Source organism: Hyperolius riggenbachi, chromosome 8 (genome assembly GCF_040937935.1).
Source record: "Hyperolius riggenbachi isolate aHypRig1 chromosome 8, aHypRig1.pri, whole genome shotgun sequence".
NCBI lineage: Eukaryota > Metazoa > Chordata > Amphibia > Anura > Hyperoliidae > Hyperolius > Hyperolius riggenbachi.
The window spans coordinates 105,043,125-105,060,234 of NC_090653.1; the positions used below are offsets into that span (position 1 = coordinate 105,043,125).

Sequence of the window (17,110 nt, forward strand, 5' to 3'; positions counted from 1 at the left end):
ACAGCCTCGAAACCTTAGGGATTTAGAGATGATCTGCAAAGAGGAGTGGACCAACATTCCTCCTAAAATGTGTGCAAACTTGGTCATCAATTACAAGAAACGTTTGACCTCTGTGCTTGCAAACAAGGGGTTTTTCACTACGTATTAAGTCTTTTATTGTTAGAGGGTTCAAAAACTTATTTCACTCAATGAAATGCAAATCAGTTGCTATCTTTTATTTAAGGTTATTTTTTCGATTTTCCTTTTGATGTGCTATCTGCCACTGTTAAAATAAACCTACCATTGAAATGATACTGTTCTGAGACTTTTCATTTCTTTGTCATTGGACAAACTTACAAAATCAGTGAGGGGGTCAAATAATTATTTCCTCCACTGTATATATATATATATATATATAATATATATATATATATATATTAGGCTATGTGCATCAACCTTCGAGCTAGAAGAAGTATCGCCCTGCCTCCAGGGCCAGTCCAAGCAGAAGAAGGGGCCGGTCCAAGCAAGAAGAAGTAGCGCCCTGTCCCCCATCTGCGCTCCCCCTCTAGCTTAAGTTGAGCAGCAGCCGCCGCCATTAGTAAGAGGCAGTGGGCGGGGATGACTCACCTCTTCTGCGTTCAGCGTGCGTTCCCCTATTGTCACTTCCTGCAATGCATCCACTTACAATACAGTGGGCGGCATTGCAGGAAGTGACGACAGTGGAACGCACGCTGGAATGCAGAAGAGGTGAGTCATCCCCGCCCGCTGCCTCTTACTAATAGCGGCGGCTGCTGCTCAACTTCAGCTAGAGGGGCAGCGCAGATGGGGGACCCAGATGAGGGAGGGGGGGGGGTCTGACCCCTATCCCCGCCGCAAACTTAAGCTGGAGGGGGGAGCGCACATGGGGGACCCAGGTGAGGGACGGGGGTCCCGATCACCCTCCCTGCCGCGAACTTAAGCTGGAGGACCCAGGTGATGGAGGGGGGGGGGGGTCCGACCCCCCTCCCCACCGCTGTGCCAATACCCCCTTCCTGCCCGCTACCCCCTTATGCTGTGTATGCTACGCCACGGGTCGGCTAGTTTTAATAAAACAATAAAACGTTTTCAGGTATACCAGATAATGGAAATGACTCATTTTTACATATCTTTTCTGTTATTTTTATTATTATTGAAAAATGAGACACAAACAAAATGTAGAAAATGACTTTCCATCTTACAATAAAAGTATCATACAGGCATACATATAAATGTTTCCTCAGATTTCTTTCACAGACGTCATAAAACAAAGATTCTCGGTAACAGTCTGTTACAAAGTCACTGGTAATATGTTTATACCATTCAGTTACAGTAATACAGATTTAAAATATATCGTACTTCTGCCATTTTCTCTTAAAACATCTGCTAGTCCCGTGTGTATGGCGAGCGCTGCCGACACGGGCTGGATTCGTTCCGTGTGATGAAGTGAGCGGACACAGTCACAGTTCATGTAAACTAGAACCTTCATGTTCGAAGAACAACCATTGTAATAAGACCTGCAAACACAGAGGAATAATAGAGGTTATAAGACCTGCAAACACAGAGGAATAATAGAGGTTATCTTTTAGGTATTATTCACAGTCACGTAAACAGATGTTGTTCCTCCGTCAGTGTCTTTATTTTATTTAGCATAAATTCATATTTTAGATTTTTCCCTGTTCCTACTAATTTCATTAAAAAATAGCTTTGCAGAGGGCCTTGCTTCACACTTTACAACTGTTCTTACACTGCAGACTAACTCACACGCGAAGAGTCAGCTGACACAACTGAGCCAGTTACCGGCAGGCCCGGATTTATATCACTGGAGCTTATGGGCACAGATGTCCTGGCACCCTAGACTTCGCCTTCCATGAATCTACAAACCGCTTCCACACTGCATCACAAGTGTGCTGGCTGCTCCAGCTGTCACTTCTCTCCTACTTCCCTCGCCTGTCATAGGTAGCTACAGGTGTCCATTAGCATAAGTTAGCCAGAAGTACCCTCAGTATTAAGTAGCTAGTGATGCCCCAGACTGAAGGGAGATCTCATCAGTGGAATGCTGAGAGCTGGGGGAGTAACCTCTCATTTACGCTCTGCTTTGGGAATAGGGAAGGAGGGAGGCACTAGGAGAGGGGAGTGAGCTGCCTTTCCATCATCAGGTGCCTGAAGGTACGTGCCTACAGTGCCTTATGGTAAATCCAGCCCTGGTTACCAGGGCTGATTGCGGCCGAACTGAGTCACCTGGGAGGACAGCGAGGGATGCATCACATTCACTGATCGCCAACGGAACGGAGGATCACAGATGAAAAACTGATGCCTCCAAACACTTCTGATCCTACTGGGAACGTCCGTCATCACACCCCACACGGTGCTCACTCACCCGAGAGAACGACAGACCAAACGGCCCATTGTGTGTTCAAAGATGAGCCTTTTGGTCTCAAATGGCTAACAGCATGTAGTTGAACCTGAAAACAGTCTCCGCCCATACACCATGCAAGAGAATGGAACTAGATAGTGCATTACTCTTTAAAAACGGTTACTTAAACATAAAAACAAAGGCATAAATACTCAACTTATCACAATGTGTGACCGGTTAAGGAAACATACAAAAGAGCATTTTGAGATGTACCGAGGCGTCGGTAGGATAAAATTAGGTAAAAACGTTCAAAACGTTCGTGAGGCGGTGGTGGACCGACCAACCGAAAACAGACACAATGCTGTAGACTGAGGTAGAAACAATTTATTCACATACTCCTAGAACAAATGGCAACGCGTTTCACGAGCACAACCCCGCTTCCTCAGGCAATAGACAACAGGAGTATCGCACAGCTCGGGGTCCAATCAGAATTTGGCAGATATCCACCCTTGGTGGAAGGGTGTTACACCCTCTTCTTTCTCTACCCACAGAGAGCGACGTCTTAGTCCTGAGTGGGGACAGGCCTATACTACCCACCCGCCCTTACAGCGGTTGCCTTGGTGGTAACCCTGGTTTGTAAGTATATTACTTACGATTCATCAATTCTCCCATCTTCTCCTGCCCTCGTGTGGCAGTCCCTATCACCCCTTATTTGGCAATCCCTATTGGTTTAGGGGATTGCCACACAAGGGCAGGAGAGCAATGGAGCTGCATCCCGTTAGATTTTCTGTACAGAAATTAAATGCAACCTGTAGTGAGATGAATATGGAGGCTGTTGTCTCCATTCCATTATAAATAATGCCAGTTGCCTGGCTGTCATGCAGAATTTTTGGCTTTAGTTGTTTTTGAGTTACACACCTGAAACAAGCATGCAGCCAGTGGAGTCAGACCGGAGTCAAAGCATCTGATCCGCATACTCATTCTGAGCCAGTGATTAAAAGTATTAGAAGCAGCATCAGCACAGAAGTCAGGCAACTGGCATGGCTTACCAGAGAATTAAGATGGCAGCCTCCCTCCATGTGCCTCTCACTTCAGGTTCCCTTCAAGGGACTTCATGAAAATTATTTTATAAATATTGCCATGTATTTGTATAGTAATGAACATTTCCCACTTCACTTACAGCTAATCGTTCGACTCCGCCCGCCCCCCCCCCCCCCCCCCCCCCCCCCCCCCCCTCCAAAGTGCTGCATAATTGCATTGATGATCTAATTCATTTTTTTTCTCCTAAGGAAATAATTTTTCATTTTCTGTTTAACATAACTTTTCAGCATTTGAAAAATTGAAAAAGTACCAAAAAAGTAGGTGAAATAGAACTGTCAAAATTGCATATGTGTTTTGGATATGCGAAACGCAAATGCGTTAAAATGCACGCAAACAACTGACAAGTGTACACCCAGCCTAATGTGGAAATATCACCTAGGAGAAAACTGCGACAAAATGGCCTACCAGTATACAGCATGAGTAATTCATACATTTAGGCCTCTTTGCCACGGACTGTTGATAGCCAGTGAAATGCCTCTCAAACTCTCACAACTGCTCACTGCTGCCCGGTAACTGCTTGTTGCTGCCTCGTAACTGCTCATTGCTGCCTGGTAACTGCTTGTTGCTGCTTTGTAACGGCTCACTGCTGCCTGGTAACTGCTTGCTAAGCACACAGTTAAACAGTCCGTGGAAAAGAAGCCTAACAGTAGCAGTGAGGCATATTTTCATTGTACCGTTTGCCTCACTGTTTGGCCACACCACAGCGGTAACGCACAGAACGTCTTTTCAGCTAACTGGCCTCCTTAGGCTATGATAGGGACATAAGACTATGACTAAGGATTATACGGTGAGCTCCTCTAAGTTACTGACATGACTATGTACTACTACTATGTCCAGCTGTATACCATATAAACAAAAATAATAATAACCAGCCTAAGGCCTGGAACCCACTAGCAGCGCTTTTCTAAGTGCTCTGAGTGCTTGTGAATTGAAAAGCTCTTGCTAATGTAATGCTACAGGTGTGGTCCCACTTGAGGGATGTGATTTTTAAAATATCTCGCATAGCATTACATTAGCAGGAGCTTTACAAATCACAATTGCATAGAAAAGCGCTGCTAGTGGTTTGTAGTCCTTAGTTAGTGACATCTAGAAGGATACTGATAAACATACAAGTCATCCTGCTGAGCATTTCTTGACGTCATAGGCTGCTCACTGTATTATTTAGAATGTTATGCTGTGGTGAAATATGCTTTGTTAGCTGTATTACTATGTTTTATCTTCATGGCTGTCAGGCTGTTATTATGGAGAAGGACTGCATTCTTGTTGTATTGTAAATGTAATAATGATCTCTCACAAGGCATGCTTGCTTCCAGTATGTAGTTGTGTTCTACGCACATGCATACATTGTTTTTAATTAGGAACATAAAAAAATAAAGATTAATCTGAGTTTTAATGTTTGGAGATTGGCCAGCTGGTTTGACAGGCAAGGTCTGTAAGCAGAAATGAATCTCATTATACCACTGTAGTAGTAAACAAGTGTGTAACATTAATACAGTGGTGTGAAAAACTATTTGAGCCCTTCCTGATTTCTTATTCTTTTGCATGTTTGTCACACTTAAATGTTTCTGCTCATCAAAAACCGTTAACTATTACACATAGATAACATAATTGAACACAAAATGCAGTTGTAAATGACTGTTTTTATTATTTAGTGAGAAAAGAAACTACATGGCCCTGTGTGAAAAAGAAATTGCCCCCTGAACCTAATAAGACAAGACAAGACAAATAACATTTATATTGCGCTTTTCTCCTTGCGGACTCAAAGCGTCAGAGCAGAGCAGCAGCCACTAGGGCGCGCTCTATTGGCAGTAGCAGTGTAAGGTAGACTTGCCAAAGGTCTCCTACTGAATTAGTGCTGGCTTACTGAACAGGCAGAGCCGAGATTCAAACCCTGGTCTCCTGTGTCAGAGGCAGAGCCCTTAACCATTACACCATCAGCCAACTGCTGGTTGGGCCACCCTTAGCAGCAATAACTGCAATCAAGCGTTTGCGATAACTTGCAAAAAGTCTTTTACAGCGCTCTGGAAGAATTCTGGCCCACTCATCTTTGCAGAATTGTTGTAATTCAGCTTTATTTGAGGGTTTTCTAGCATGAACCGCCTTTTTAAGGTCATGCCACAACATCTCAATAGGATTCAGCTCAGGACTTTGACTAGGCCACTCCAAAGTCTTCATTTTGTTTTTCTTCAGCCATTCAGAGGTGGATTTGCTGGTGTGTTTTGGATCATTGTCCTGCTGCAGCACCCAAGATCGCTTCAGCTTGAGTTGACGAACAGATGGCCGGACATTCTCCTTCAGGATTTTTTGGTAGACAGTAGAATTCATGGTTCCATCTATCACAGTAAGCCTTCCAGGTCCTGAAGCAGCAAAACAACCTCAGACCATCACACTACCACCACCATATTTTACTGTTGGTATGATGTTCTTTTGCTGAAATGCTGTGTTACTTCTACGCCAGATGTAACGGGACACGCACCTTCCAAAAAGTTCAACTTTTGTCTCGTCGGTCCACAAGGTATTTTCCCAAAAGTCTTAGCAATCATTGAGATGTTTTTTAGCAAAATTGAGACGAGCCTTAATGTTCTTTTTGCTTAAAATTGGTTTGCGCCTTGGATATCTGCCATGCAGGCCGTTTTTGCCCAGTCTCTTTCTTATGGTGGAGTCGTGAACACTGACCTTAATTGAAGCAAGTGAGGCCTGCAGTTCTTTAGATGTTGTCCTGGGGTCTTTTGTGGCCTCTCGGATAAGTTTTCTCTGCGCTCTTGGGTTAATTTTGGTCGGCCGGCCACTCCTGGGAAGGTTTATCACTGTTCCATGTTTTTGCTATTTGTGGGTAATGGCTCGCACTGTGGTTCGCTGGAGTCCCAAAGCTTTAGAAATGGCTTTATAACCTTTACCAGACTGATAGATCTCAATTACAGTACTTTTGTTCTCATTTGTTCCTGAATTTCTTTGGATCTTGGCATGATGTCTAGCTTTTGAGGTGCTTTTGGTCTACTTCTCTGTGTCAGATAGCTCCTATTTAAGTGATTTCTTGATTGAAACAGGTGTGGCAGTAATCAGGCCTGGGGGTGACTACAGAAATTGAACTCAGGTGTGATACACCACAGTTAAGTTATTTTTTTAACAAGGGGGGCAATCACTTTTTTACACAGGGCCATGTAGATCTTGAGTTTTTTTTTCTCACTATATAATAAAAAACCATCATTTAAAACTGCATTTTGTGTTCAATTATGTTATCTTTGACTAATAGTTAACGTTTTTTGATGAGCAGAAACATTTAAGTGTGACAAACATGCAAAAGAATAAAAAAATCAGGAAGGGGGCAAATAGTTTTTCACACCACTGTAAGTCTCATGACTTTGGGACAAGAGGTGAGAAATTTCTCTCTGTGACTATGCCTCTCAGGCAAAATCTTGGTGCAATAAAAGTTGCCCAAGTGTATTTCCCTTCTGCTTTATTGAATCTTCGGTTAAATTTTTCATGAATTATAATACTGCTCTCACCTACAGTATCTCCAGCAGAAGACGGTTCTGCTTAGGGATAATCAATGAGACGCAAATAGCTCCGACTTGATACAGGATTATTCAAATTTTCTTTTTTCTAATTTTTCCTCTAAACCTAGGCACGTCTTATGGTCCGGAGCGTCTTATGCAAAAATATGCGGCTTGAATATGGACCAATCAGTTTCAACCTTGGTGGAACGTGATTGGTTCCTTTTCAAGCTACAGACATTTGCCTACAACATTTACATATTCTTGCATCAATTCAGAATTATTTGCATCTCATTGACCATCCTTAAGCTGAGTACACACGTACGATAACGATCGTTCGAAAACGAATGATAACGACAATCGGACCGATAATCGTGCGTTCCAAATTTTCCAACAATCGTTTTTTTGGACGATAACGATTGTTATCGTTCAATCCGACCGATCCAACCCGGCGGATTTTTTCGAAAGATAATCGTTCAATCGTTGCAGTGTGTACAAAGATCGTCCGATAATGATTATCTGTGGAGTAGTACGCATGTTCTTATTGCCTGTCATAACGTCACTCCCGTTTGCGCACGCATTTTTTTATCGTTTGTCGTTCAGTACTTTATACTTATATCGTTCACGTGTGTACACAATCGTTCATTACGAACGATCTTTTCGGTCTAATTTAAATATCGTGTAAACGTCACGAATCGTTCGTAACGAACGATCTTTATCGTACGTCTATACGAACCCTTAGTTTTGCGCTGCATTTTACTGCTTCATGATTTCACCTTACAAGAAAAATCATGGAACAAAATTGTTCAGTTATTTCATTGTACACTATTGATGTTATCTATTACTCTTCAGTGAAACTATCCATTGTATTTGGAGAACTCGCCTATTCTAGCTGAAGGTGGCACTTCCAAAAATGAAAACATGTAATAATAAAAAATACATTTTAGTACAAAATCTGATAAAGAAATAAAATAAATATGTTACTATAGATTCCTTTTAAATGGCTGCTGATGCACAAATTATTATTTAAAGTGGATCCAAGATAAACTTTTACTCATTGCATAATTGTGTGCCTTACATATAATATATAGGGCATTCCTTAAGCCAAATACTTTTTTGTTGTTGTTTTAATACCCCAATGCCCTATAAACTAAACAAACCTCGCTCACAGCTCCTCCAGCTCCTAGGCATTCTGAGTACCATGTAGCAAGTGCTCATGGGAGATCAGTCTGGGGAGGAGGAGGCTTTTCCTGAAGCAGGAGGAAGAATTACCAGCCAAAGATTTCAGGGGCAAGGGGGTGGAGAGGGGAGTGGAGTGGAGTTTTCACAGGCTGAGGGGTGGAGATGCAGAGCAGCTTGCCTGTGTGTAATGCTGACAAGCAGAATATTGCTGCTCTAATTGTATCACAGGAAGAAATTATCATATACTGATGAAACTGTTTGCAGCTAGATTTTCTGTGTAAACTATCTAAACTTAATAAGATATATAGCCAAGTTACTTGTTTATAGTTAGTTTTTCATCTCGGATGCGCTTTAATGTTTATATAGCGCTGACATCTTCCGCAGAGCTGTACAGAGTATATTGTCTTGTCCCTTAACTGTTCCTCAGAGGGGCTCACAATCTAATCCCTACCATAGTCATATGTCTATGTATGTATTGTGTAGTGTATGTATCATAGTCTAGGCTAGGGCCAATTTGGGGAGAAGTAAATTAACTTATCTGCATGTTTTTGTGATGTGGGAGGAAACTTGTGTGCCCGGAGGAAACCCACGCAGACTAAGTGAGGACATACAAACTCTGCGCAGATATATTTTTAGGACTACCAGAATACAATATTTGCATCTATGTACAAAAAAAACCCAGAAAAAAATAAAAAAAATATAGTGCTCTATACCCTGACTGCACAACTTATAGAGAACATTTTAAACTAAACTCCCCATCCAAATCATATTCAATTTATTGTTCCATCTCACTTCCTGCTTTTATAAATCACTAGCTGATGGCCCGGCGTTGCGCAGGTATGTATTTGGCTGGTTTCGGCTCCGCCCACTCTTTCTAACCCTAACACACAATTAGTCAATGACCTAGTTTGCGAGCTTTGCGTTCTTTGGCATCAAAAATTTGCATTGAAATGAAACAAATCTGATTGGCTGTGGCTCCACCCCCTTTTCTGAATTTGACTGGTGCAGTCACTCAATGACCAACTGTACCAGGTTTGAGGCTTATGCCATTAACATTGCAAGAATGGCAGCAATTAAATATACCCCTTGAAAATCAATAGGTGAATTTTGATTGGCTTTTTGACATCCATTCAGCCATTGTTGCGTGATTGAGTAACAAACATCCAAACATTCGCATTTATAATATTAGTGTGATTCCTGGGATCTGTGCCTTCACATCTATATACATATTTCCCAAGATGCACCAGCATATGTCACCAGGATTGTGGCGGCATTGAGAATGAATTTCTGAGTTCACTAAATATCACTTTGACTTTGTGGGATGTTTGCACTACATTATGACCCCACAAGAGCAACACATTAAGTAGATAACATTCTACATTAAATGGGTAAAATATCCTGTGGTTTCAGTTTTAGTACCCTAAAAGTGGCCATACACTGGTCGATTTGACATCAGATTCGACCAACAGATAGATCCCTCTCTGATCAAATCTGATCAGAGAGGGATTGTATGGCCACTTTTACTGCAAACAGATTGTGAACTGATTTCAGCCTGAAACCGTTCACAATCTGTGGTGGTGGTGCCGCCGCGCCCCCCCCCCCCCCCCTTCCGCATACATTACCTGTTCCGCCGGCGCGAGTCCTGCTGTCACTGCTGTCTTCTCCGCTCTGGTCTCCGGCATGCTTCACGTCTTCCTGCCCGGCAGGAAGTTTAAACAGTAGAGGGCGCTCTACTGTTAAAACTTCCTGCCGGGCAGGAAGACGTGAAGCATGCCGGAGACCAGACCAGAGCGGAGAAGACAGCAGTGACAGCGGGACTCGCGCCGGCGGAGCGTGTAATGTATACCCGCTGCATTGCGTCGGTCGTCGGGGATTCGAACGCCGCTATCGACGCACTCACGACCCGACGGCGACCGAGAAAAATCTTCCGCACGGATGGGTTGACGGAAATCGACGGGAACGATCGATTTCGGATGCAAATTGATCGTTCTGTCAGTGGTGTGCGCGGCGATTTCACAGCCGTTTCGATCATTGTGATCGAAACAGCTGTATATCGGCGGGAAAATCGTTAGATGTATGGGCCCCTTTACTGGGATGGGCTCTGCAGTCCTCTATTCACACTAGAGCAATTCTGGCACCCCAGATATGGAGTGGCTCCTTTCTTCAGCAATGTACGCCGTTTTTACCTTTTTTGATCACCCGGGTCCATCCTCACTAACAATTCCTTAGCACTACTACCCTTCTTGTACACAAATTTAGATGGAGAAGGAAAGACTTAAACTGTTTTTTATCATCCTACATGTTCCAAAAGCTATTCTAATGTGTTCTGGCTAACTGCAGCACTTTCTACTATGACAGTCTCTGTAATAAATCAATGTATCTTTCCCCTGTCAGACTTGTCGGCCTGTGTCTGGAAGGCTGCCAAGTTCTTCAGTGTTGTGGTTCTGCTATGAACTCACCCTTCCAGGCCCCTCTCTGCACACTGCGTGTGTATTATTTAGATAAGAGAGAAGAGAGAAGCTGCTCTAATCAGCTGGATAAATCGTCCTCTGAGCTGGCTGGGCTTTCACATACTGAGGAATTACAAACAAGGGCAAAGCTGTTTGCAAGAAGAAAAGAACAGCCTGAAACTTCAGTGCATGGGGGAAAGAAACACACAAATGATCTCTTGAGATTCAAAAGGAATGCTGTATACAGCCTGCTTGTGTATGGATGTATTTTCTATGTGTGGACATACTGTACATCAACCTACTTCCTGTTTTGGTGGCCATTTTGTTTGTTTACAAACAAACTTTTTAAAACTGTTTTTAACCACTTTTAATGCGGCGAGGAGCGGCGAAATTGTGACAGAGGGTAATAGGAGATGTCCCCTAACGCACTGGTATGTTTACTTTTGAGCGATTTTAACAATACAGATTCTCTTTAAAGAGGTACCATAATGACATATTGTAGAACGTAATAAATTATTCAAGAGACCCCTTTTTACCTTAATTTACCATAATTATCCTGGTTTAAACACAGCCACTATTATTCTACCTATGTATTGCTGTATATTGGTATGTAACCCTACCCTCCCAGTGATGCCTAGCCTAGGGTATAATGTCATGCAGCCTTCTCCTTCCAGAGAACTCTGGGACATCATGTGATGCTCCTACTTCATAGAGAAGAAAAAACACTCTGCAGTGATTCACATTGCCAGCAGTAATGATGATGGCATGTGATAAATGTAAGACTGTAAATCAGGATGAGGTAAGATTTTACAATGGGCAAACAGTGACTAAATCATTTACGGAACACATGAATATTGTAAAAGAAGTAATTCTATTCATTTAGTTATGGTAAAATTTCTCTTTACTAGTAGGGGATGTGACCTAATAACTCCCATCCGTCCAACACAGCCTTGCAGACCAGAAAGGCACCATAGGCACACAGCAAAATAAAAAACATTCTCTCACCCCATCAACATTATTATCCATAAAGGTGTCAAGCCAACATACAGTAGTATTGACTGATCCATTCTCCCAACGTGATGAGCAATTGTTATGAATTTGAATTCAATAATGCCTCTTGCCACAGAATTCTTTGTGAGGTGTTTCTCCTGTCTTTCATACCTCGCTCTGACATATTAACTTTTTGGTAAACCAAATTAGGGCGTCATCTGGTGGCCAACAGGGCATTGTTGCCATCAATTATCTATTTAAATAAATCAAGTTAAGCCTTTCCTGGTCAAAAATAAGGTTAATTCAGTGTCCACCATGAAGATGCTTGCCTGGGTTGGGGTACAGGGGGCCCCCATTGGAGCCAACCTAACCATCAATAAAACTTGTTCTGAAAATTAAATAAGAAGAAACTCATCCAAATGAGAAACCCTGAGAATCTGTCCACACACTATCATTTCAATAGATTTTAGTGCTTCACCACGTGGAAGTTTAGTGTACAAGCTGGTGGCATCAATCTTACCAGGCACCACACTCCATCCACATCCTCAGAATCTTATGTGGACAGCCCTGACTGCAGTGGTGACACAGAGAAAGCCACCTTCCTTGTCTGGGGTACCAGAATTGTCCCCCTGGTGACTGTGCTCCCTCTCCACACCCTCTCCTACAGTCGTCACATGCACTGTAACAGGACTGGCATAGCATTACTACACACTGGCTATTTGGAAGTATCTGTTGCCCTACACACTTGCTAAGGTACTGACATAACAACTTGCAATTTAATAATTATTCCAGTATTTATATAGCACTTTTCTCCTGTCGGACTCAGAGCACTTCCGAGGCAGCCACTAGGGTGCGCTCAGCAGGCAGCAGCAGTGTTAGGATCTCTCACCCAAGAACTCCTTACTCCTTACTGTATAGGTGCTGGCTTATTGAACTAGGAAGAGCTGAGATTTGAACCCAGGTCTCCTGTGTCAGAGGCAGAGCCCTTAACTAGTATACTGTCCAGCCACCAATTTAATGACATTTCATAATCTCTGTACAGAAGCCCCCCCAACAGCATGCATGGTGCGGCAATCTTTGTATATTCAGAACCTAATCTCCCTCCCATTCATTCTTATGAGAAAGAAAACTCTAAGAGATTAAAGTTCTCACAAGACTTGTTTTTCTCACATGAGTGGGGTGTGATTTTTTTTCAGCAAATTTTCAAAAAAAATGCAGCGTCAAGGCAGCAAGGGACCACTACTGCCCCATACAGGCTGCGGGAGGAGTGTCTCTGCTCAGAATACAAAACAACAATGAACTGTAATATCCAACCTCGACAAGTATTTACCTAACCTAGGCTGCTATCTTTGCAAATGCTTTAAATAAAACAAATCTTATGGACACATTATAGCTGGTCTGGAAACCGTTTTGAAAAGAGGAAACTAGAGTGCACCTGCTGCCTGACCTGCATTAATGTGTGATAGGTAATGTGTGTATAACATCATTGTTAGTGCCAAGACTCTGCTTCCATTGTGTACTTATAATGCCCAGTTCCCTGGCCACAGCTGGGACAATAGTCTGGGTGTTTACTGTACACATTCCACTAGAAGGTGACTTGTTTGGTTAATGAAAAGGAATGTGAGGATTGGTAACATGAAAAAAACACCAGTGCAGTAAGGCAACCCTCAATAACATGACCCATAGACAGGGACGGATCAAGACCAGGTTGTGCCTGGGGCAAGGTCAGGATTTGGCGCCTAAAGGTCAGGTTTTGGCGCCTAAACTGCCATTCATTTTGCCGCCTTTTTAAGAATTCAACAAACTGCGCCTGGGGCAAGATACCCGCTTGCCCCCCCTAGATACGTCACTGCCCATAGATAACGGAGGGGAAAATCTGTTCCAGCAAGGTAACCCACAATACCATGACACACAGACAACAGAGAGGAAAACATTGGTCCAGGCAGCAAGGCCACCCACAATAACACAACCCACAGACAACAGAGGAAAACACTGGTCCAGCAAGGCAATCCACAATAACAGGACCTACAGACAACAGAGAGGAAAACACTGGTGCAGCAAGGCCACCCACAATAACACAACCCACAGACAACAGAGGAGAACACTGGTCCAGCAAGGCAACACACAGTAACATGGACCACAGAGAGGAAAACACTGGTCCAGCAAGGCAACACACAGAAACATGGCCCACAGACAACAGAAAGGAAAACACTGGTCCAGCAAGGCAACACACAATAACATGACCCACAGACAACAGATAGGAAAACATTGGTCCAGGCAGCAAGGCCACCCACAATAACATAACCCACAGACAACAGAGGTAAACACTGGTCCAGCAAGGCCACCCACAATAACATGACCCACAGACAACAGAGAGGAAACACTGGTCCAGCATGGCAACCCACAATAACATGGCCCACAGACAACAGAGGAAGACACTGGTCCAGCAAGGCATTCCACAATAACATGGCCCACAGACAACAGAAAGGCAAACACTGGTCCAGCAAGGCCACTCACAATAACAGGACCCACAGACAACAGAGAGGAAAACACTGGTCCAGCAAGGCACCCCACAGTAACATGGCCCACAGACAACAGAGGAAAACACTGGTCCAGCAAGGCATTCCACAATAACATGGCCCACAGACAACAGAGAGGCAAACACTGGTCCAGCAAGGCCACTCGCAGGGCCAGATACTCTTTACTGCCCAAGGCCACTGTCAGCAGCCACCCTTCAGTATAGGTAGCAAGATGACCCCCCCCCCCCTTCCAGTATGTATGGGTAGCCGGTTGACCCATCCCTCTAGTATAGGGGTAGCCAGATAACCCTTCCCCCTCCTTCCCTCCAGTGAAGGTAGCCTGATGCCCCCCCCTTCCCTCCAGTATAGGTAGCCTGCTAACCCCCCCCCCTCTTCCCCTCTAGTATAAGAAGCCAGATGACCCTCCCCCCTTCAATATAGATAGCCTGATGATCCTGCTCCCACCAGTATAGGTAGCCAGATGACCCTCCTCCACCCAGTATAGCCTATTGCCCACCTGTTGTTGATCCTGTGATGCCCTAGGCAATGGCCTATGTGGCATTGGCTTAAATCTGGCTCTGGCTGTGTGACCTTCAGATACCAGAATTAGGAAAGTACCTCAAGATACTAGAATAAGGAAGATATTTGCCCACAGATACAAGAATTAGCTAGGCATGTGCTTTCATATACAAAAAATAGAAAGTCACGTGCCCCCCAAACATACTATAAGTAGCCATGTTCTCACTAGCCATGTTCTCACTAGATACAAAAAGTAAGTATCCAGATGCCCCCAGGTACAAAAATGAAGTACTTACCACAAGAAAATGTACCGTATGTGTGCATCAAACACCAAGTTTAACACTAACAAATCAGATTTGTTAGGGTTAAACTTGGTGTTTGATGCACGCATACATTTTCTTGTGGTAAGTATTTTCATAGTTGTATCCTTTGGAGGCAGGTGGTGGATGGCTTGTTCTAGGTGGTGTGAGCCCTGGAGTGAGCTGTGTGCGCCTGTCCTTCTCCCCCCCCTGGAGTGTTGCGTGTAAGCCAGTCCTGAGCTCCAAAGCTTGGGGTGGCCCATGCTTCACTCCTTTCCCATGTGGTGCTCCCAAGTTATGCTCATGTAGCAGAACGCAATGGACGTTAAGGTAGGTGCCTGTTTTTAATATTGGAAGGTGGGTGCCGACGGCCCTCCCCGGCGCTGGCCACGCGTGGGGGGGGGGGGGGGGGTCTCCTGCGGGGCGCAGGCGCCCCCCAAGCGTGGCCAGCCTCCCCCTCCGGGGTGCCGCTTTGGTTCCCAAACAGTGAGGGGGCTTGTATGGGGGCATTGGCGTGGCGCTCCTGGATAGTGTTGATGTTGCATGAACTAATTCCCGCAGGGCAACCGCTTTGCGGTATTGGTTTTTAACCCTGCATAATTTGGCATGTGAAAGCAAATGCATATTTGCATGAGCAATGCCTCATGACAAGCCAATTAGGCCAAATTTGCAAAGCCAGATTTGTTAGGGTTAAACTTGGTGGTTGATGCACGCATAAATGTTCTTGTGACAAAAATTAAGTAGCCATGTGCTTTTCAGATACACATGGCAATATGCCTAACAAATGTCAGTTTTAGGCAGTCAGGTGCCTCACCATATACTAGAATTAGAAATCTATCAGCTCCTAGATAGCAGGCATGTGCCAAATAACAGAATTAAGTAGACATGCCTTGTAAGGGTTTTTTCGCCTTCCTCTGGATCAACAGGGATATGTGAGGGAGCAGGCTGGAGTTGTACTTTGTACTGGTTGAACTCGATGGACGTATGTCTTTTTTCAACCATAATAACTATGTAACTATGTTTCCCTGTTCTATACAGTCATGTGCCCACTAGATCTCAACATTAGGTAGCAATGTGTACCCCACTGATATTAGTATCCGTTGGTTATGTGTCCACCACAGAACAGTATTAGATAGCAATGTTTGCATCTCACATATTAGTATTTGATAGTTATGTGCCCCATAGATACCATCTGCCCCCACATATTATTAATAGGTAGTCATCTGTGCCTCCCAGATATTATTATTACCCATGTGTGTCCCCATATATCAGCATAAGTCATGTGTGCCCCCAGATATCAGTAGTAGGTGGCATTTCGGCCAAGGCCATTTTAAAGTGTGTATGTAGCTTAGCTATTAAAAAAATGTGCAGGCAGGAATTGGCTCACACCATAGTTCCTGAGCTGCAACTATAATATTCAGAGTTGTCACTCTAGCAGTTAAAGCAAATCAACAACAACTCATCAGACACTCCCACAAGCCACATTGTATTTATTCAACCTATTTAGCATTCATTATCATATCAGATGCTTTTGCTAATGCTGGGTACGCACCATGCGTTTTTCCGCTCGATTCTCTTATCTTTTCTTATCAATTTCCATTCACTTCTATGAGAAATCGAAGGGTAAAACGATAAAAAAAATATTGGATATGACGGAAATTATCAATCGAACGCATCTATCGACCGCAAAAACACAACGTGTGTACCTAGCATTACCTAGCATCACTCCCCAATAAACCTCATTAATAGCGTCTTCATATCCCTGATTCTTTTGTGCACAATCCACATACAAAGTTTCCAAAGTTTTTGTGTATAGATAGGGGGTGGGGTTTCTTCCATGTTTTAATGTTCCCTTATCATCATCATACATTCTAACATTTAACAAGCCAATCATACAGCCTGGTGCACACAACAGAGAAACGCTATATAAAATGGTCATTCGAGATTTCAGACAACAGTTTAGAAACCACTGTTGTACAGACAAGGGGCTTGATTCACAAAGCGGTGCTAACTGTTAGCACGGCCGTTTTCGCGTGAATTTTCGCATTGCGCGCGATCACGAATTTTCGCGCGAAACGATAACGTTTTCGCGCGCAAACACGAATTTTACCGTGAAATCGATATCGTTTTCGCGCGCAAATTCGCGTTTGCACGCGAAACCGTTAACGTTTCGCACGAAAATTCGCGATCGCGCGCAATGCGAAAA

General features: G+C 43.7%; 1 protein-coding gene across 3 annotated transcripts in view; it reads right to left on the bottom strand.

The window, feature by feature from the left end:
* Positions 1-1,132: 1,132 nt before the first annotated feature.
* The window catches only part of MOSPD1 (motile sperm domain containing 1), a 137,267-nt gene continuing 121,289 nt past the window's right edge, over positions 1,133-17,110 (bottom strand). For all 3 annotated transcript variants that reach the window (XM_068250965.1, XM_068250966.1, XM_068250967.1), the window contains exon 7: positions 1,133-1,511. In XM_068250965.1, the coding sequence (XP_068107066.1) occupies positions 1,480-1,511 (32 nt within the window). In that variant the 3' untranslated portion in view covers positions 1,133-1,479. The remainder of the gene's footprint in view (positions 1,512-17,110) is intronic.